Source organism: Mycteria americana, chromosome 1 (assembly GCF_035582795.1).
Source record: "Mycteria americana isolate JAX WOST 10 ecotype Jacksonville Zoo and Gardens chromosome 1, USCA_MyAme_1.0, whole genome shotgun sequence".
NCBI classification, from domain to species: Eukaryota; Metazoa; Chordata; class Aves; order Ciconiiformes; family Ciconiidae; genus Mycteria; species Mycteria americana.
Genome location: NC_134365.1, coordinates 90720440 through 90741596, shown reverse-complemented (window position 1 = coordinate 90741596; position 21157 = coordinate 90720440). Strand labels below are relative to the sequence as shown.

The 21157-nt window shown below is 40.7% G+C and overlaps 1 protein-coding gene across 9 annotated transcripts in view; it reads right to left on the bottom strand.

Annotated features, from left to right (window-relative positions):
- USF3 (upstream transcription factor family member 3) overlaps nt 1-21157 on the bottom strand; it is a 34379-nt gene continuing 13222 nt past the window's right edge. For 2 of the 9 annotated variants that reach the window (XM_075511754.1, XM_075511746.1), the window contains exons 2-8: nt 16689-16772; nt 15890-16040; nt 14580-14644; nt 12467-12495; nt 9936-10018; nt 8271-8367; nt 1-7125 (exon numbers count right to left, since the gene is read on the bottom strand). In XM_075511754.1, the coding sequence (XP_075367869.1) occupies nt 656-7125; nt 8271-8367; nt 9936-10018; nt 12467-12495; nt 14580-14626 (6726 nt within the window). In that variant the 5' untranslated portion in view covers nt 14627-14644; nt 15890-16040; nt 16689-16772 and the 3' untranslated portion in view covers nt 1-655. Of the gene's footprint in view, nt 7126-8270; nt 8368-9935; nt 10019-11445; nt 11609-12466; nt 12496-12992; nt 13146-14579; nt 14645-15518; nt 15643-15889; nt 16041-16688; nt 16773-21157 lie in introns of those variants that run through there. The other 7 variants (XM_075511730.1, XM_075511781.1, XM_075511763.1 and 4 more) reach the window with 6 other exon arrangements.

The window sequence follows — 21157 nt, the reverse complement described above, 5'->3', positions numbered from 1 at the left end:
TGAATTTTCTAAAGCAGTACTTTTAATTGCTGACCATGGAAACACAGTAATTTTTGCCAGGTCAAGTCAGCCATAAGTCAAGTGGATGTGATAAGCTTCAAACAGACAAAAGCTGCACAATAAATGTCTTTATCAACTAACGCTGGGTTAACACAGACTTGACTTGTGTTGAGGCTCCTGAAGGTATTTTACAAAGCAAAAAGATAAATGCAAGCCACTTCAAGTTCACCTGTAGTTTCAGGTAAATGCATCAGAAACAAAACCAAACCTGTAGCATTTGTTTCCTGTCTCCCATACGGATGCTCTCACTCCTTTCTTTACATCCATGTATTACTGAGGGTGGCCCTTACCCTGGAACAATCGGACATCAAACTTGATTGTTGGAAAATCAACAACCAATATTTGCACAGCTCTAAATGTTGCATCCTTACTGTTTACTAGTAAGTAAGCATTGCTATAGGCACTGGTGCTTTAAAGTTAGTAAGGTGGATGGAAATACAGTGTGTATATAAATACAAAAAGTACCCATATACATACATTTAGGCAAATAAACAGTGACGCTATGAATGGTCTCTTCAGGGACGCCAGTAAGATCCACTTTCTTCTTCTTAAATATATAAACAACGCATCAGACTAGAAGTCAGTCTATCAGTTTTCATACAGCTGAGCTGCAATCATGACCTAGAATATGGCTTATATTGTGGGCAGGTCGGTTTGAGGACTGCTTGGAAGAATCTGCAGCAGATGTGTTTGCAATAGAAAGCAAAGGCGACATTGCTGAACCATCTGGAGGAAGAGCTGTGGCTATTTCTGGAAACAAAGACGTCAAGTTAAAATTGGATAAGTGCGACGTGTTGGTCATGTGCATTGGTGGCATATCCGGAAGCAAAGGAAAACTCGGCTGAGCAAAACCAACAGGCCTGGGAGGAGACAAAATGGATCCAAATCGATTGTTTAAACTTCCACTACTCGGCTTCTCTGTGCTTGGGTTAGGAAACATTTGATTGGGAAAGTAAGGGATAGAAATGTCGTTGGAAAGGGTAGGATGGGCAGGAGAGTATGGAGGATAGAAGGATGGCAGGGTATTCTGAGGATCGACCGGGATTAGAGCTGGTGTTCGAGTGGCACTAGGCTGAGTGACTGGTGGGATGAAAGAGGCATTGGCATTTATCGGTGGATTCATGCCACCCTCTGGAATAAAAGGGAATCCAAAATTCTGAGAGAGAGTATGTTGGTCAGGGGCTGCGTTATCATTAGACACTTGAGGGCCATCAGACATAAATCGGACAATGCTTCCTCTTTTTTCTATCGCAGACTGCTGGCGCCCAAGGATCATACTGCCGCTGGTGGACAGAGGAAGATGGGGAAGACTAGGGTCAAAGACGTTTCCATGTCTTTGATTTCCAGAACGATTCCTTTCGGGCTGACGTATTTTAGAACCTCCATTATCTTGCAGAGGATGCCTCGAACGCTGCGTAACTGAAGAATTTGGCTGACGAACAGAAGGTTGCCCTTGCTCCCCATTTCCGTGAGAAACTGCAGGGTGAGGGTGAGTTGGCCTCACAACTCCATGCATGTTGCTAGAAACAGGCGTATTCATGTGGCTCTTAGTTCCATGACTGTCTGTCATCCTCATGGGATTGGACTTCTGCACAGAGATGTTTGGGCTCGTATTGCGACCCTGAATATCTCCTGAGGAAGAAGAACTCGAAAAAGGAATATTCAAAGAACTGTTCCTTGTGTTAATTGCACCAATAGACATGTCACAGCTCTCCCTACTCTGGCCATCACCATCTCTTCGGATGTGGACGCTCTCCCGTGCTGGGGGACAGTTGTACTCAATCGTGGAGGAGGCGCCGCACTGCGTGTTCCTTTGATGTTCTGGAATTGATCTTTGGCTTCCACTAACTTGATCTCCAAGGTGAGGGGCAAGTAAACTCTGCATAAAACTTTGGTGACACGTGTTTTCATTTTCCCTTGATGGCAGGGTATTTCCTGTTGGAATACCCTGTACTGGCTGGTAGGGCAGTCTCTTCTGTCTTTCTATGGACGGTCCAGTATTTTGACCGATTCGAAAAGACTGCGACTGCATGCCCCTGAGGGATGACACAGAATTACCAATTTCGCTGTTTCTTGAAGCCTGTACATCGAAATTGCCCGTCGGTTGTTGATTGGGTCCAGCTGGCTTAAATGTTTGACAATCAGAAAGCCGCTGCACATCTGAGCCAACTGTATGGTCGACAGATAAGCGGCCCTGCATATTATGAATGATCAACCCTTTATTTCTAGAAACATCAAGATAGCTTCTCATTTCAAGCTGGTCAGAAACCCTAGGGCCTTGAAGAGATATTCCTATTCTCTGTTCCGAATTAGAGGGCGTCTTCCCAATGAGCGCCTCAGCAGAGTAGCTGGAAACTCTATTTCTTTCCTGCCTATGGGGGGTGCATGTCATATCTGATGGTCTGGTTACGATACTTGCCTGGGACACCATTTGCTGGTCTAAGCCCCTTGAGGTCAGAAGTCTCTGCATCTGATTGTGCCCTGACACATGTTCAGAAGCTGAACCTTGCTGTCTGCTGCTAACATCTTGTTGCTGTTGATGCATAATATCCTGATTTATATGGCTCTGAGGGTGGTTATGATGGTTTCTGCCTGTTGCAGGATTTTCACAGTTCTTTTCAGGCTGGGAAGCTCCAAAGTGCTGCTGCATCTGCTGCTGTATTTGCTGGTGGTGAGGATGAGGCTGACCACCTTTTTGCCGTGTTTGATCACTTCCGTGGTGTTTTTGCTGTAGAGAAAGTTGTGTGGCTTGTGTTCCCTGGATGAGATTTCGTTTCTTTTGCATCTGCACCTCCTGCTGTATTGTTCGCTGTTGGTGGACGTTGTGGGGTTGAGAGTGGACTGAGTTTTCCCCGTGACTGACATGGTGCTGCAGCTGATACAAGTGGTGCCTTTCTCTTAACTGACCAGCCTGCTGTTGCTTTAAGTATGGGTGATTACTGTGAAGGTGAGATATTCCTTGAGCAGGAACATGTTGAATTGGCTGCAAGTGCTGCCCTGCCTGGCCTTGCTGCTCTGAAATTGATGGCTGAGAACCACACTGCACTTCAGTTTGTCTCAAAGGTGGTGTTACAAAGTTGCTGTTCGATGGGAATAACCTATTAAGGCCATCCGTGTGCCCTTGATTGCTCACTGATGCCACTGAATTGGATGAATTGGGAGGAATCTGACTGACTAGCATCTGTGTTTGATCAGCAATGCTCTCCGGTGTTCGGTTCATCAACGCCATCCCTTCAAGCCTTATGGGCGTTGTCTGGCACTGCTTTTGCCTCTTTGCCGTAGAAAGCAGAAGGTCATCTTGAACAGCCCGCTTGGCAGAGTCCTTGCGACCTTCATGATTTTGCTGCTTTAAGTGTGATTCCTGCAGCTGGGGAGCCTGCATGGTGCTTGCCCTAATAGCATTCAGTTGTTCCTGAGCATATTCACTCATCATAGCAGGTCCTGGAGACTGATTGACATATGTGCTAGATGGAAGGGAGAGGCTCACAGTTGCAGGGACACTTGCTGGCTCTGAAGACTGGGATAAACTTGAGCAACTCACAAGGGGATGAACAATGCGACTCTGGTGTATTAAATTATTCACGCTTAAACTGGTTATGCTTGGTGACTGGGAAGCAGAAATCTGCAAAGAAGTGTTTGCTGTTTCCACACCTCCTACAGAGCAGCTTGGCTTTTCAACCTGTCTATCGACATTTGTCTGTACTGTATCTTGAGTACTGAATTTGTTTGCTGCTGCTTCCAATGGACCTGCATTGTTTTCTTTTGCTGGCTGAGGTTTAAAAGGCTGTTGCTGTCTCTCCAAAGGTGCAACCTCAGTTGACTTAGAGATGGCATCCCTCATGTTAACCTGCATTCCGCCTCCACCTTTCTCAAGGTTTTCCTGGTCAAAAATAGCTCTTGCTGCAAGAGCTACAATGTCAGTCTGTTCTGAAAATGTGCAGCTGTTACATGTACTGGTTGAGGTGCTGCTAGTAACGTCTTCCCTGGTGGTATCTGGCAACATAGATGCAACTGAGAAGCCTCGACTGCTGCCAGAGCTAGTTGACATCGGGGAGTCTGCCTGCCTGCTAGCGATAAGGGAAGCACTGACTACTTCCTGATCAGAAATGCAGGAGTGATGCTGGGACAGAGTATCACCTTCCGTGTTCATTAGCAAGAGCTCCTGCTTCTCAGGCAAATCAACATTTGATTCTCCTGATTTAGAGTTTTCCATGGGAAAATTAGAATGCTCCCCTTGAACGGTAAATGAAGATGTTTTTTCCACAGCTGTTCTTTCTTTCGTGAGATCAGACAGCATTTTGGTTAGACCCTGTCCTTCTAACAAGTCCGCATCTTGCATTACCACTGAGGAATCCTGCGCAACGCTGCAGGACTCCAAAATCGTTCCTGCCTTGGAAGTATGACCCACTGTGCTGCTCTGTGCTACTGACATCCCAGCAACCTGAGAACGTGTCACATGTGCTTCGGTACGAGAGGACGTTAAGGTGCTGGGGGGTTCACAGGGTCTGGGAGACTCTGACAAGGCAGAGCCAGTTGGTGGACGGTTCTGAGACCCACGGACCTGCTGGCGAGGAGCAGCATCTTTGGCAGTCGGCGGGATGAGCACTAGCTGCTCTGACACCACGGACACTAGCGGTGAGGAAGCAGGCGCCTCTGCTGAGCTTGGCTCTGGGACAGAGCAGGTTTTCCCTGCCTGTTCAGAGCTCGCAGCCTCTTTGGAACAACAGTCAGAAACACTGACGCCACTCGATGCTGCCACACCGCTTACCTGCGACGTTGTTAAAGCTTGCGATACTGCTGGAGCGTTTTCAAGCAGCCCCTCACCATCTGAATGCTTTGCCACTGTTTCCACAGGAGTACAGTCCACCTTCCCTGCATCCTTGCAAGGAACTGCCGGACAGGACGCTTTACTGTTGACTGCTTGGTGTTTCTTTGTACTTGGCTTTTTGTTTGTCCTTTTTGATTTTGCATTGGATGGTAAGCCAGCAGCTGCTTTTTTGGGGGAAGCATTTATTGAATTAGACACGCTAGTTAATACTGAAACCTCCGCAGGTACTGAAGATGCCACAGAAGCTGGTAATGACACACAGTTAACTGTGGCAATCTGGTTATTGACAGTTGTGGGATTGGTAGGGTGGCTGAGAGACAAGTGTAAGCAGCTCTGTCCAGCCATTTGTGATATGCTTTGATTGAGGTTAGCTAAAGCACCAAATGTATTGAGGGCAACATTGGTATTTGGATCTTCGCTGGTGGTGGGTTGAATAATTTGCATAGGGGCTTGATTTGAAGCTCCAGATGAAGACATCACAGGCTGCAATGCAAAAAGCTGCCCGTTTAATGAGATAGTTTGAGGATGCTGTTGATTTGACATTGTAACTGAAAATGTTTGCGTAGAGCTAGAAGATGGCAAAGAAGATGGTCTTGGTAATATATGGACAAGGTGTTTCCCTCCGAAAGTCTGTGGAAGAGGAGCATTTTGTATGGAGCTGCTAGAGTTCGCAATTGCAGTCGGCCCATTCACGGGAACCCTTACAGAAGCAGAAGGCTGAGCAGAGAGGAGGGGAAGAGGATTCTGATTAGCAGCTTGTATAATTACAATTTGCTGACTAACATTTTGGCTGGGAACTTCTGCTCTCACAATTGGAGGACACGGAGGAGGGTTTGGAGGCTGGAGAATGATGACATTCTGGTTAGCTGGTGCTCCTGTAACAGCTGACGCGACTGGCTGAGCCATCTGAATCACCTGCATAGCTGAATTTAATGGAAGGATATTTCCTGCAGCCTGAGTTTTAACCTGTGGCTGGCTGATTAATGGCTGCATAGGTAAGGGTGGGCACGAGGGCAAGGTAACTACAATCTGTTCAGCTGCTTGGCCATCTCCAGGCAGAGAAGTATTCAAACTGATATTTGTAGTCAAAGGCCTGCTGTGAGCAGAAGATACAGTACCGGCACCATTACCTGGCTCGTTTAATAGTGCAGTCATTATACCAGATGGCGTTTGGCTTAGTGGCTGAACAGTATTTCCCGCTAGCTGCAAAGTTGTCCACGTGGTCTGTGTGTTTCCAGCTGAAGGCATCCGTGTAAGGCTACTCATGTTTTTCAAGTCTGAAGTGCCAACACCTGAAGAGCCTGAAAAAGACCAGCAGTTCTCTAGGGGACTGGCAGGCAGAGTGCTTATTGCTGTCGCTGCCTTAACTCCTTCTGCTGCTGAAGTCACAGGCATTCCAGCACTACTTACTAAGTCTGTACTTTTGAGGACATTTACAGAGGAAAAACTATCTGCAGTAGACAGCCTCACAGATGGCACACAAGCTGTGTCCATGGTTGAAATGACACAGCTTTCCTGAAGGTCACTCCTACAATTGTGTGTATTTGAGGAAGTTGTATTCACCTGTTGAACTTGTGAGGCTTCCGTGGATGCACTGGAAGGAAGGGTCATTCCCTGCAGGAGTGCTTTCTTTGTTAATTTAGTGCCCTCCTCATCATTTTTACTTTTGGGGAGATTTTGATCATTCTGTGGAGCATTACTTGAAGAACACTGTAGTTCCTGTTCTGTTCCGGATCGAGATGCGCTCTGTGAGCTGGCAGTAGCAGCAGTGAGCACACCTCGCTCATTCTCCGGGGTGGAAAGCTCAAGAACATTCCCTGCTGCAGCTGCCTGAGCAGATGCCAGTGGAGAAACTGTAGTCTGCGACCATGGCTTGTTTTCTGCGGGGTAAATACCAGAAATCGTCACAGGAGTTACTAGGTTACAAGTTCTCTGGACTGGAACAACATTGGCTGTTTGCTTTTGTAAATTATGACCAACATTAAACGTTATTCCCTGGACAGATGCTCCCTGGTTATTTCCATTGGGTTGACTCCCATTTGAATAGACAATGATGTTCTTTTGAACCTGATCACTGGGAATAACAACTGAGACCTTCGCATTTTTGAGATTTCCCTTCCAGTGGATTGTAGGGTCATCATACAGACAAATATCATTTGCTTTCAGTAGTTCGATGTATCTCCCATTTTCCTTTTGCAGTTCATCCAACTGTTTCCGGAGTTTTTTTATCTCTTCAGCTACAAAACAGTGAGAGCACTCCATTACATCAGCACCAGCGCAAATACTAGGTAATGTTACCACATGACTTGGAAAGTAAATACTATGTAGTATTGAAATAAATTGTTAATAATGTATGCTCTCTTCAAATGGTTAACATAACATAACTGAAGACTCTTATCCTGATAAGCCTCTCTACTGAGCAGGAAAGTGAATGAACCTCACAGACTATTCTGTTACCAATAGCAGGATACATCAAATTATTTAGTTAGAAAAAACATCAGGATGATCTCAGATGAAACTGAACACTAATCAAACTGTATACTGAAGGAAATACGAGCATATTAATTTATCTTTTTCTTTTCCCTGCTCCTTTGCAAACACTAAAACTGTTCTTATTTAATTGATAATCTCATGGCTTTCCAGGACAATTGAGTTTCATTACATCTAAAAATGATATGCAAAATTAAATACAAAGCACTTACGTAAAGCCACAAAAACTGGCAATGAACCTGGAGACAGCTCACCTAACTAGGAAAATCACCTAGGTTTTTCAAACCCAATTACATTGACAAGATAAAAATAAACTATTTAGAATTCCACTCTATGGGGAGAAATAAAAATCACAAACCAAACATTAGCTCTGAGATTATTTCTGTCATACCTCCATCACTGTATTTTTACACATCTGTTCAAGAAGATTTCATATGATGCATTATATTTTGATAACAATTTTATAAAAATTTTATAACTTTTACAGCATTTGAAAGGAAAAAAAATAGCTCTATGCATGAAGGGAACTCCATGTTTTCAATGAAAAAAATTAACTCTGAAGTTTGTCAGAAATCGTTCTGGTCACTAAAGTAGAATAAATCAGGACAGAATCTACTAGATGATGTCGTATCACCTATAAGGTCTGTAATTACTTTACATTACAATGTGATTGCTTCATTATCTCATAGCCACGTGCAAGAACACGCACTTGGGCATGCTCTTGGCTTCTTATTTCAAGATAGTCCAATCAGCTGTATTTTTCCTGTATGTGCATAATGTCTTGGGATTCCCAAGTTTGTTGATCCAGGCTTTGTTGTTAGTCAGTACTAACAGACACACAATGGAAGTGAGTGACAGAAATTCTAGAGCCTCCAGCAGCATCTGTACTTACCCTGTTCATTGTTCCCTCCATTTAACAGAAGTTCATCATTCTGTCTTTTCATTTCTGTTATATACTTAAAGGCCTGATCCAAGATCATGTTCTTGCTCTTTAAAAGAAAACATATATATAAAATTAGGAGAAAGGTCTATCATTGGTAGATCCATTAACAATGAGATTGCACTTGCTCCAAGATCTTCACTTTAAAAATGTGCTAACCCAAATGATTCTCTGAATATTGTTGGGGGTTTTTTAATGGGGTTTGGGTTTTTTGGGGTTTTTTTGTTGGTTTTGTTGTTGTTGTTGGTTTTTTAGATGAACTACAGCTTTCATGAGTGATATTGACCCTAAAATGCCATGAGTTTTTACAAAATAATGTTTTCAATGCTGGAACTGACATTTTCTGATGCCCGAATCTAGATACTAGGGCCACAGAAATGAATAGCAAGCATCATTCCTTGCTGAGCAGCCTGATATTCTTGTTCACGAGTAAACATATACATCATACGAAATTTCCAGGATACTGCCTTGTAAATATTTTATTAGGAAAGAAGCAAATGTGGAACAATTATCCAGGGAAGTGTATGCATAATTTTGAAACTAATATACTGGAGAATATGGAAAGAGAAAGTCTGCCATAACTCCTCCACCATCTTCCTTTTATGAAACGATGCTTATTCTGTCTGCAAAACCCCTCATTCATTTCTTAATTTCTTCTTCTACTGTTCTGTAGGAACAGCCTTTACTGTAGATGGCTCTGTCTTGAAAAAGATGTTTCTGTGCATCAGCCTCAAACCATTTGGCTTGCTTCATCTTTCACAAGGACACTGTCTTAACTTACTATTATTATTTCACTTTCTGAATTGCTTTCACCCCATTTAAAGAAAGACGACAAAAATAAGCATGCATGCAATTCTATTTACATCTTAGGACATTAAGTGACCCCAGCAAAAGGCAGAGAAGGGACTGGAGAATGACCCGAAAAATGATCTTGCTTAACCCATAGCTTTCACCACTCGAGCATCATACAGACTACATTAAACAGCATCAGTAGAAACTGACTTTACAAACAGGAGCTGCACAACGTAACCAGCAACCCACCGGCCAGGTCCAACCTACTTCTGTCTAGCCTGCCACCCTGCCTATAGAGGAAAGGGTGAACAACTATCCATCCGCTCAACGCAACAGGGGAGGCAGCAGCCAAGATAGGATTTTTACCTTCTGTTGTTACCAATGTTCAGGCACCCTGAATGAGAACTTTGGGAAGCTGTGACTCAAACGCACAGGCAAGCATCAGCAAGCTGACCAAACCACTATAAGCAAATTAGTCTAGCTTACACCTCCTCAAAAATACTGCATGTATGAACTGAGAGGAAAATCAGTCACATGTCCAACTCGTACCGTTTCATTCCTTCAGCAGTCATATGCAACACCTTCAGATAAAAAGCTCAAAATCCGCATAATTACACTCATGTGGCCCTGCACTTCCAAAAAGGAATTCTATTACAAATAATTTTTAGAAGACTAATAACCAGTAAGATTTTCGAGCATATTAATTCAGACAGTTTTGCCTTCTTCCGAAGACAAATAGCAAAATAAGTATTTATACTTCTACAGACAGGGAAACACACGAGCATTTTACAGGAAACTTGTATGCACCTCTGAATGGACACTCACCTGCTTAAGTGCTGGAGAGCAGGGAATAAGTTCTCCAATTCTGTTTATCCCAGCATTAATCTTCTTCTTTCGATGTCTCTCCACTAAGCAAAAATAATATGTGCTGTGTCATCTGGTTGGGCAAGTCAGCACAACAGCAGCACAACTAGTACCAATGTAAGGGCTCATAAATACGTTATTTCTTGACATATTGGAACCCTTAGTAACTTGAGAGAGGAGGAAAATTCCTCTAAAGTAAACCTCAGTTATTGAATTAATACGCAGTGGAATTGAGAGCTGTAACATAATAAGCAATATCTTTAAAAGATACTGCTTTTCCCTTAGCAATATCTTTTAAATATCAAAAGAATATCTTAAAAGATACTATCTTCAGAATATCTTAAAAGATATTCTTTTCCCTTTGTGGAAAAGAGGAGTTGCTACACCTCAAAATTCAGGTTTTGATAATGCTTTCTAGCTGAGCTTTATGACACTTTTCACAAGGCAGACTGATTAAATTTAGGCATACAGAAAGCAAATGAACCAAGATTATGGAAAGAATCAGTTTCAGATTTGGGAAGGAAATCCATGTCTCTTAAATACTAATGTCAAGTTTAGCACCAAAAGAGAAATAATTTAGATTTTACCAGTTTTCAATCTTAATTTTAAATTTATATTGATGGAGCAGCCAACACTGAATATAGCTGAAGCTCTCGGTATATGGACTATCAGTTACTCTTTTTTATGTTCAAAGGTATAACTGTTCCACAAGGTCTAATTATGGCTGGGAGTAAAGAAAATATTGAACGAATAGTATTTCCGGTGAAATAGCCATTTTGGAGAAGGTCAGAAAATGCTTCATTTATAGTCTTCTAGTGACATCATTTACTTCTTCACGAGGCCTAGATACTGGCACAAAGGGTCTACACTACAAGTCTAGCTGTATAAATACCTTTGGGTGTGGTTTTTTCCCGACAGTATTAATCTCTGTTTTCTACCCACCATAGTCAGTTTCTTTCAAATATAGTTCACTCTCATGTAGCTATTTTTTTGACTGAAATGTTTTGGTGTTCTACGCAAACTAAAACTATTAGATGCCTTTTTCCCAAAGAGCCTGAAAAAAAGTTGGCATGGCTTTGTCAAGATTCAAATCAACGTATCGTTCGTTCATTATGCTGAGTATCGCCTTGTGGTTTGCACAGCCGGCTGCTTTTGGTGGCACACAGAAACACACAGTGATCTGCAGGTGCATATATTTTATTGTACTCCTTTACAAAGGATATACTAATTTAATTTAAACAGTTTTATTTCAGCAGTCTGTCACTTCAGTTTACATTTCTCAAACTACTAAATTATTTTTTATATTTCAGGATAGACTGGTGGTGTTGACAGAGACAGGCCTAAATACACTAAACACAGCAAGACAAAGTATATTCTGCAAGAAATTTACCATAAAAATCAGAGCAGCTGTATAAACATTAAAACACGTGATCCTTGGGACTTAATTTTTATATATCTTACTAATACATACAGATATCACAGTGGTTGTGAAGTGCTATTCCTTTGTTTTGATAATATTTTCCATGCTCTACTCAGCTTGTCCAGATATTAATGACTAAGCAAGCTACAGGGTTGGAGGGAGCTGGTCCCCACATCTTGCAGAGTTCAGCCCAGTAGATGAAGACTTTGGAAAGCTATTGGCAAGTAAAACAGGAACTGAGAATTAGAATGAGGTCGGTAATCTTAGAAGTAAACTTGATAAGACTATTTCCTGATACTTCTTAATCCTTAAGAAATTGGCCACACCCTGGGCACAGCCTGACAAGCACTATATTCCACAGCCTTCACATGGAAACTACTCAGTGGTTTTTCCAGCTGAGTTTGTAAAGACCATGCAATAGTGCTGTTTAATAAAAGAAGAACTGGAATCAACTTCTTAGGATAAACCAGGCCAAAACCTGTCAGACTCTTCCCCAGTCCATCTTTCTGCTGCTACTTGTAGAAGATGCCATTGGAGCTAGACACTGACTAGTTGCTGCCCGAGGGATGCGACTCCTGCAACATACAGCCAGTATTCGCACAGCATTTCTGGGATGTCAATATCCAGGTGGGTGTCTCAGGGACAGGCTACAGGAATATTTCTAATCCAGGGAACCTCTAAAGCTCTTGGGTCGGATATCTATCTCTGTTTTAAGAGAGGTGGGTAGTATTTGTGTGTGAATGCCTGTGCATTTATTTTTCTTTAGAATTGAACACAACTGAAATAGTTTACTTCTTCGTTTACTAGCATTGGAAAGCCAGGGGCATGGTCATACTTTCATACTTGGGCATACTACCATAACCTTGTACTGTGGAAAACAGCAAACTAGAAACAATCAAGCAAGCCCTTCTGCACAGATATTCTATGCAAGGACACAGAAAGGTGTTTGATAGGGTGGGGTTTTTAAGTGTAGTAAACTCCTACAGAGGAACCTTCTCCATGCAAAATGTTTTACTAGTTCAAAGCATCTGTGCTTATTTCCAGACCAAACAACAAAGCATAATGTTCCTACCTGCATTATGTGTCTCCCGGTTTTTCTTTCTGTGAAACATAAAGGGAAAACAGTGATGTGAAACAGAAGGGAAAAAATCTGCGTACAAACAAATATTTATTTTATTATTTCCATTACAGCTAAAAGTACTAAATATATTCTGCTCTGTGAACAAGAATGCAGTAGAAGTCACACTTGCAAGGATTGGTCTTAGACATTGGTAATAAATAGTTTCTAACAAAAACTCATTCGTGTTCAGACTTAAATCAATTTCAGTATAACAAGGCACAGTGTAATACTCCATTTGATTATTGTTACATATTTATAGGGCAGAGCTGGATTTTTATGTTTCTGTTCAGCGACAACTATTACACTATTCAGTGTTCAATAAGGCCAAAGATTAAAAAAATTAGTTCTATTTCTGAGCAACAAGGTAGTTAAGTATTTGTTTGAAATGTTGCTTTTACGTTCACTGAATCAATGAAAGAGGAGAAAACATTACCATGCAAACTGATTTCTCCAGACATGTTACCTTCAAACATCATACCTTCTCGTATCAAACATGCTTCCTTTGTGTGAGAAACCAGAACTACCATTCCTCTGCAGTTGTTGTTCTTTACTGCCTCACAATTCTGTCTACGTATAATTTGGGCATGTGAGGGTTGTCTTTGTTTTCAGATGTTCACCTGGGATTTCTGGACTGATGGCAACAAGGTCAGAATCATTGCGCAATGCCTCAGTTTGCTTTGCTGGAAGTCAGTAAATCCCAAATGTGTACTCTACATACATAAATCGGATGTACTGTATACATGCAGTAAGCCAAATACTTTCAGGAAGTATAGTAAACCAAAGCACATGTTTCCTGGAAAAAGAAATATTCCAGAAAAAAAAAAAAAAGAAAAGAGATCTTTCAAAAGATTTCTGTCCAGCAGCGCACTCTCGGTCTAGATGTTTGGCTAGAATAGGCAAAAAACAGAGTAGCATCTTCTGCACTCCCTTTCCACTGTTACAGCACAGTTCAGATGTAACAAGGAATCTGAAGTGAGAATGCAAGATAGATGTGAATGACGTGTGATTACTATGGGGCATATATGTTTTATGTTTTGAGTTGACATATGTTTATTTCTGGTAACTCACCAAAAGTAGTGTGCATCTAGAGTAACTTAGACAATGATTACAAGACAGTAATGTTACTGCAGATGGTCAGACCTGGAGACATTTGCTAAGAAATAATGCCTAAAGATGAACATCTTCAAGACAAATAAATGCCAACTGAAGCATGCACATGTGTTCTACAACTACTCAAGAAGTGATGAATCTTCTGTTCATTGAAAACTTGTGCCACCAGAACAGGAATGCATGTAAACTATAATTTAAAATGGTTTCTTATTTTACAGTAAACTACGGTTCTCTCACTTATATCCCAAACAATCATCTGCCAGTCAGAATTGATCATATATCCTAAATATGCACAAGGGCTGGAGAGACCCAGCTACCCTTTGATTCCCATTACCAATACAGAATCCAAAATACTCTATTAGTGGGGTAAGAAAGAGTCACAAAATCCATGAAGACTGAAAAAATTTCTGTAGGACAAATCAATGTTCCCTCTGAGGTTTTCTTATCATAAATCATATCCTACATGGCCACATAGTGTAAGATGAATGCTGTATTTAACTAGGGATTGAAGGATTCCCCTACCAATAAGGTGTTAGATCAACACGCTACTACAATGGAATGAAAACCTGGAAAAGTTGTGATGAGCTCCGAGTCACTCTGTTACAAATTTTGGTCATAGTGTTGCATAGGTTGCTGTACAACCTCAAGATGTATTTCAAGTTCCAGCAGAGATTCAAGATGTAAGATCCAGATTCCATTGGCAGTTGATGAAGAGATCTAAATTACTCTGTCAAAATGAGTATAGTGACCCCCCAATATCTACCAGGAGTCTCTGCAATAATACAGGCCACACCCTAACTGAGGTGGAGTTACAAACTTTTGGATCAATCCTGGTCAACCCCCAGAACTTCCCATCAATACCCTTATTGCCAAACTTTTAGCTAGAAACTTCGTAACTGTGACATGACCACAGACTACAGAACTACAAAATAGTCATTTTCCCACAGAAACTCACCGATGTTGCTTCTTAGTGGGTGTCTCATTCTCTGTCATCTCTGGCATGGTTTCGGAGAAGAGAGTCTGAAGAAAATTGTGGAAGGAATTAACAACTCCTGCACTCTTCTGAATTCTTAGCACATGACATTTGTTACATCATTTTGCCTTTGACCACAAGGACAGGGCCATACTACAATGTACGCACAAGTCCATCACCTTGATGTAGAGCAGCCAGTCACGTGAGCATTAAAAATGAAGGACGTTACCTATCAGGGTGCTTTGTGAACCCCCACTGTCTATGATGAACTGGTTTCCATTTCCTCAATTACTTTAACTATAAAAATGATTATAATCTCAACTACTTTAAGGAAGCAAGAAGGAAAATGAGAGTATATGATTGTTTTTTGAATGGGAGGAGGTACAGCTGAACTCTCTTTCATCAGCCCTTCCTAACTGAATATGCATTCAATTCCCAGTTCTAAATAAAGCATGAATGCTAAGCAAAATACAAGCTACAATGAGGACATTTTATTAAATACAAATTTACAGTGCTATTAATGTAGCAAATTACAAAATTTACTTGCTATCGAATTAACGTACAGCTTAAAATGGCCAAAAATGACACCCTATGTTCTCAGATACATAAAAGTCTGCTACAAATAAAGTTATGAAATAAAGTTTTACATAACAGCCTAATAAATTGCACCGAACTTGTCCTCAGCTTGAACACATCAGTAGCCTGTATTTAGACAAACAAAAACATTATGAAAAAAATAAACAAAAGATGAGATTAAGTCATTGATGGTCGAACGTGTATCTACCAGAGGAATGAATTTTAGAGAGCAAGTAACATGAAGTATACTGTAGATGACAACAGGAAAAAATAAAAACCTGGTTTTTGATAAGGCTGAGCTCTGTATTTAGTTTCATGTTTCTGCTCATTCTCTCACCAACCAACCTGTTATTGCAACTCTTCCCATCGGCCCTCAGACTCCTCATGGCTTCGCCTCTCCCTGGCTCCTCCTGGAAAGCTCATCGGCTTCTTTTAACAGGCTTTGTATCTTTAGGGTATTTTTTTGTTTGTTTGTACTGTAAGGAAGTGGGGGTGGTTTTTAATATAACTTTCAACACCAAGCAGTTCTTAATGTAAACCAAGCCTACCATTACTGACACTGACATGAAAAACAAACAAACAAAAATCCTTACAAACCAGAAAGCCAGCTATCTATAGAGCTCTCAAAGCACTGATGCATACACATTGGAAAGGGCTCTGTGCACACACCCGTGTGCATGCGTGTGTAAAGTTAACAGAAATAATCTGCATCGTACCAGAACAGAAATCACATGATGTTCTCCAGTCCTTATACTCTAGAAGGTTAATTGAATGTGGCGTGCTCATTCAGTAAAGGTTAACTGAGGAGAAACATTAAGGTTGATGCTGTTTATCACTCGACCCCTTCTTTAAGTACTTTCTCTATTCCTGTGAAGACATGGGAAATGTTGGCAAACCATGAAGTAAAGCAAACAGGCGATGATATCCTGCGAATAGATCCAGCCTGGGGAATTCAAAGTGCCTGAAGTTTTCAGGAACCTAATTCAACTCCTCCACCTACACAACAGTGTTCACACCATCACAAAATTACACACAACCCTCTCCGAGACGAGTTACAGCATTACACCACTCCACTGGGCGTTACATACAGCCTACCTGAAACACAATCACCACAGACTTCCCTAGCCCATAGGGAGGGCATCACTCTCTATTTACATTTCTCCATTCTCACTGACCATGCTCTGCATAAATTATGAAAAAACCTGACAGAGTTAACAGTGTCTGCTACTGTGGGAGAAAGTAGTAGTGCAGCTTCAGCACTTTCATTCACTCTCTTACAAATTACCTTGTGTTACTTCATCTTAAAAAAAGATTTATTCTCCTTTAAATCCATTTAGCTTAATTCACTAACAATTTTATTTTTGTTTACATGTAGTAAGACTAGTCCAGTTGGTATCTCAGGTCCTTCAAGTTAGTGAAAATTCACAACTCTGAAAGCCAGTTTCCCCACCCAAGGCATCTGTAACTTATATCCCTCCTATGCATAGCTGGTGACAGTCAGCAGTACTTACTCACTTATTCTAGCTGCATTCATCGTATTCGGTGTGGCTGGACTGACTGATGAAGGGTTAGCTGGGAGAGTTTAGCAGGTGTGCAATTCTGATTATAAAAAAAAAAAAAAAAAAAAGTAAATCTGGTTAGAGCCCAGGCGTCTTTTACACTGCTGGCAACCAGAGAGATGTTCACACATACATTGAGAGATTGAGGTCAGCACACCTCGTTCCAGTGGGATTTTTTCAGTTGTGTCAAAGCAGCCCAGCAGAATCTATATCCATTAAGGCTACCAGCAAAGACACGAGAAGCAGAGTAGCTAGCCAGTAACTCTACACTATCATATATCCATCATTAAGACAATATCTTGTGTATCAGGCAAAATAGCTATTCAAGGGGGCAAAGGGGTCATTTAATTTAGTGAATACAGTACTGTTTCTGTGTAGCAGGGTAAGGATCTGAGCACACAGTATGTGGACATAGTTCTGGTACAGCAAAGCTCACAAACATTATGCTTAGAAAAAGGAAGATGCTGGATTGCATCATGTGGCAGTCATGTACCCTGTTTCTTCACTTTCTGCACCATCTGTAAGGACAGAGTTGATGTATCTGTTATTGGGCATTACTAGACCACAGCAAGTATGTTGGAAATCAGAGCAAAAAGATGAAGGAGGTCTCAGTTTTGGTAACTTAGCATTTTTGAAAGACTAATGTATTCACCAAGCAACGATATTTTTTCTAATCTTGCAAATTTATAGAACTTCAGAACCAAAGGAGTATTTCTGTATTACAGTGTATTTAATATAGAAAGCGTTAATGTGAATTTAGATGGCCAGTTACCATGCAAGGCTACAGATGAAGCACAACTGTGTGAAGGTAAAGGGTGTAAAAAAGCACTCACCCACAAATACCCTCTCCCAGAACAGACAAAGCTGTTCTGTCTCTACCTGCTTCTCCCTGCACACAGTCCAGGTCACATCCACAACCCCATCTTCCCCCTGCCCCAAGTCAGAGCACCCACTTCTCCCTTCTGACACAGGCTCTCCATAGTCCTATATTCAAACTGCTTCTTCCGCCCAGGGTCCATGTCCCCTCAGCAGCAAAATTCTTATTCCTGTGAGCAGCACCCCTATCTTCCAAAGTCACCATCTACACAGTTTTCCAACTGCCTTATTTATTCCTCCTCAGCAGATGCCTTGAATGATTCAACAATACATTGTATACAATATTTGAGAAGACAGGCAAGGTCTTAGTGGAAGTTTGTGCTGAAATTTGTTAATACAGTTTGTAACCAATTTTTGATCCTGAGAAAATGGAAAGTCTTTATTACAAGGTGTCAAAGACTCCCCATTTCTTTCTTCCTCCCCTGCCTTTTTTAAATTATGTCACCAAGCTTCTTCCAAGTGATGCTGTTCCCTGCACATTTCAAGCCAGATGCCACCACATTGAGTGTATAAGCCTCACAAACTATCAAACATAAAAAACTTTAAGTTTGTATTTTATATGCTTCAGTTCTGCTGGGACCTACAGCCCATTTCGTATAGAAGACAGGGCATAGGAATGTAACAAATATTATTCTAACTTCACTTTACTGAGGAATTTCTTTAGGTCAGAAGTTTATCGAGATTCACACAATTCAATCAATGTTTCCCCAAGTGTTTCAAAGCAGTTTTGTGGGAGTGGTAAGAAAAACCAAGGCTGTACACATTATCTAATTAACCAGTTAGTTTATTTCAATTTCTGATTTTCTACCTGAAAAGAGGTGGCTAAGTTTATTAAACAGCACTTGTATACAATGCTGCGGTTTCTATTGCTAGATTGTACCATAAGAAACAGTGAACTAAGGTTTTTTTTCCCTATTCTTATTCTGTAAGGACAAAAACCTTTGCATTTTACTTGATACACCTCAAGACAGTTAGAGCTGGTAACACCAGCGAGGTGGTATTCTTAAGAGCTGCTGAAAATATGGGCTCTGCGAATTAAAAAAAACCCAACCAAAACAACAAAAAAACACTGCCTAGGTAGAGACTTCTGCGGGATGATGAATAATATTTATACTGTCTCTGTTTCTTCCTCGCAGCTGTTGTATCACCAGAACTTTGACAATGGGTTTCTCTTTACTTCTTCAGAGAGAGATTCTTTCACTGATTCTCTAAAGCAGAAGACATGTATTTGCTTTATAAGCTCAGGGGCAAATGTATTTTAAGTTCACTCATGAAATATGCTCACTTGACTCAGCTGAAAACCTTCTGCAGAGAGAATGTAGCAAATTCCAAATTCTTTAGCCAGATGAGGGAGAAGCAAGTCAACATTTATATTTATTTAGTACCAAGGTTCCCTCGAGCTTTATGTAGTTTACAGCTCTTACAATATCAACCTGAAATATCGATTTTAATTTAAATGCAATGTCATCCCCAGAAATGAAAAGATATTTTGTGTTCTGGAGATTTAAGTTTAATGTAATTCAATCTCCTCTACAGTTCTGAAAATGTAGGGTAGAAAACTCAAAACCAAATTGTCTTTTTTGGCAACTTATTTTATGAAATATTTTCTTCAAAACATATGCACTCAGCAGATTTAGCTTTTTAAGAAAAAGTTCGTTTATTTTATTTGACATTAACATCTCACTCTCTATTTAGGAAGTGCTTCCAACCTTAATATTCATTTTATAAGAAAATTATTTGTCCAATCTGTTATCTTTGGCTGTACCTTCCTCAAATTAATAAAGCTACGCCATTCCTCTATATGAGGCAGAAAGAATCTTTTTAATATGCAGCTACACTCATTCTGTAAAACTACCAGCAGTCCAAATCTTTCTTCCTCTTAAAATACTTCAGCAAGCTTACGCTGTTACATTGCTACAATCTCACGGTTCTTACTAGTTTTGTACACCTCCTGTAGTTAGCCATGATTCACAGCTAAGATCAATTCCAAGGCATAGATAATAACTACTCAAATGCTATTTTTTTCCTGCAAGACAGTGTCCTCTTCATTCGAGTGAATGCTGGAGCTCTCTTTTCCCATCTTCCATGCATGTTTTACAACAAGGCTAGCTTCAACCAGGGACTTAATCCAAGCTTTTAATCACAAGCAAGGTACCCTTGAGATAAAAAGACACTATTTACTGCCTTCTCCTTATTCCCCCTTGAAACACTTCTATTCTAATTTTGTATTTACCTAACAAAATGATTGCAGGAAATTAAACTTGAAAGCTTTGTGATGGTTACCTACATACCAACTACTTTTGCCTATGAAAGTAACCTGTTAAGACTACTGTACAGGAAATTGAAAAGGACTGCTTTTCCTGGTAGAAGTAAAAATCCCTTTGATATCTTTCAGCTTGGTTTCTGAAGAAACCAAGGTTTTCTTGTTACTGCACCACGTCTCTTCATCCACCCACTCACAACAGCTGGGCCCACTGACTGACCTAAATGAAACCTCTCAAAGATATGAAGTTCCCAGATGTTTACAAAAACCTGAGACTGAGCAGAGAAGGAGGAGTGAGGTCAGTGCTCACACCGCAGGTAAGTGACTGGATACCGCTCGGGTCTGTGACCAGCTCCATAGCACGTATGTGCTGGCTGACCAGCTGGCGTCAGACTGGTCACAACATGCACCACCTTTTGCTGAGGAAGACTTACGAGGGATTAAAGGGCAGGAAAGAGCTATCTCGACTTTTCACAGAATACACATTCCTGATGGAAACCAGCTGACAGTTTCCTAGGGCAACCAGACTGTTCCCAGAGCTTCTGCAAAAGTTGAGAAAAGAAAACCAATGCCAATAAGCTAAAACTTGTTACACAATCCACTTGGGGTTTTTTAAGGTGTCTGCAAATAACAGATGGAAAAAAAGCCTCACTGCTTTTAGAATTTTTTTCTTTACCTCTTTTGTTTGTACTATCTAAACTCAAATACATTGGTATTTTTTCTTCTGCTGACTTAAAGCAATAAAATTTCAGTAAGGCTATTATATAAGAATGTGCAAGAGAACTAGAAAGAAAACTTCCTCTTTTTTTTTTTTATAACAGCATTGAAGGAAGAAGCAGGGTTATCACTTATTATATTCCCTCATATCTACATTAATTTTTGTTTTCATTTATACGTTTCTTAATATTAAAGACATAATTGCTTATGACCATTTATTAACATGCAGTTTCAGGACAGCACAGCTGTAGGGTCATTCTGAGAAATCCTGACCAGATCTGCTTAAGAAACTTCAGAAAAAAAAAATTCCCTATTAATCACCTAAAGATCCATCTCTCATGTTTATTCTTCTTGCTCTACTGTTTTTGCTCCTCAAGTCTTCCTAGGTTAGTACGGTCTCATTATTTTTAAATCTTAGAGGAGGGGCAGAGAGAGAGAGAGATCATGTCTACTAAACCAAGTCTCTTACTTGTTAATGATGTTCTGAAAACTATTTAAGGAGGAGGTATCTCTGGACATTTTGCATCCAGATGTGAGCTGCTGCCACCCTCACACATTGCATGGACAAT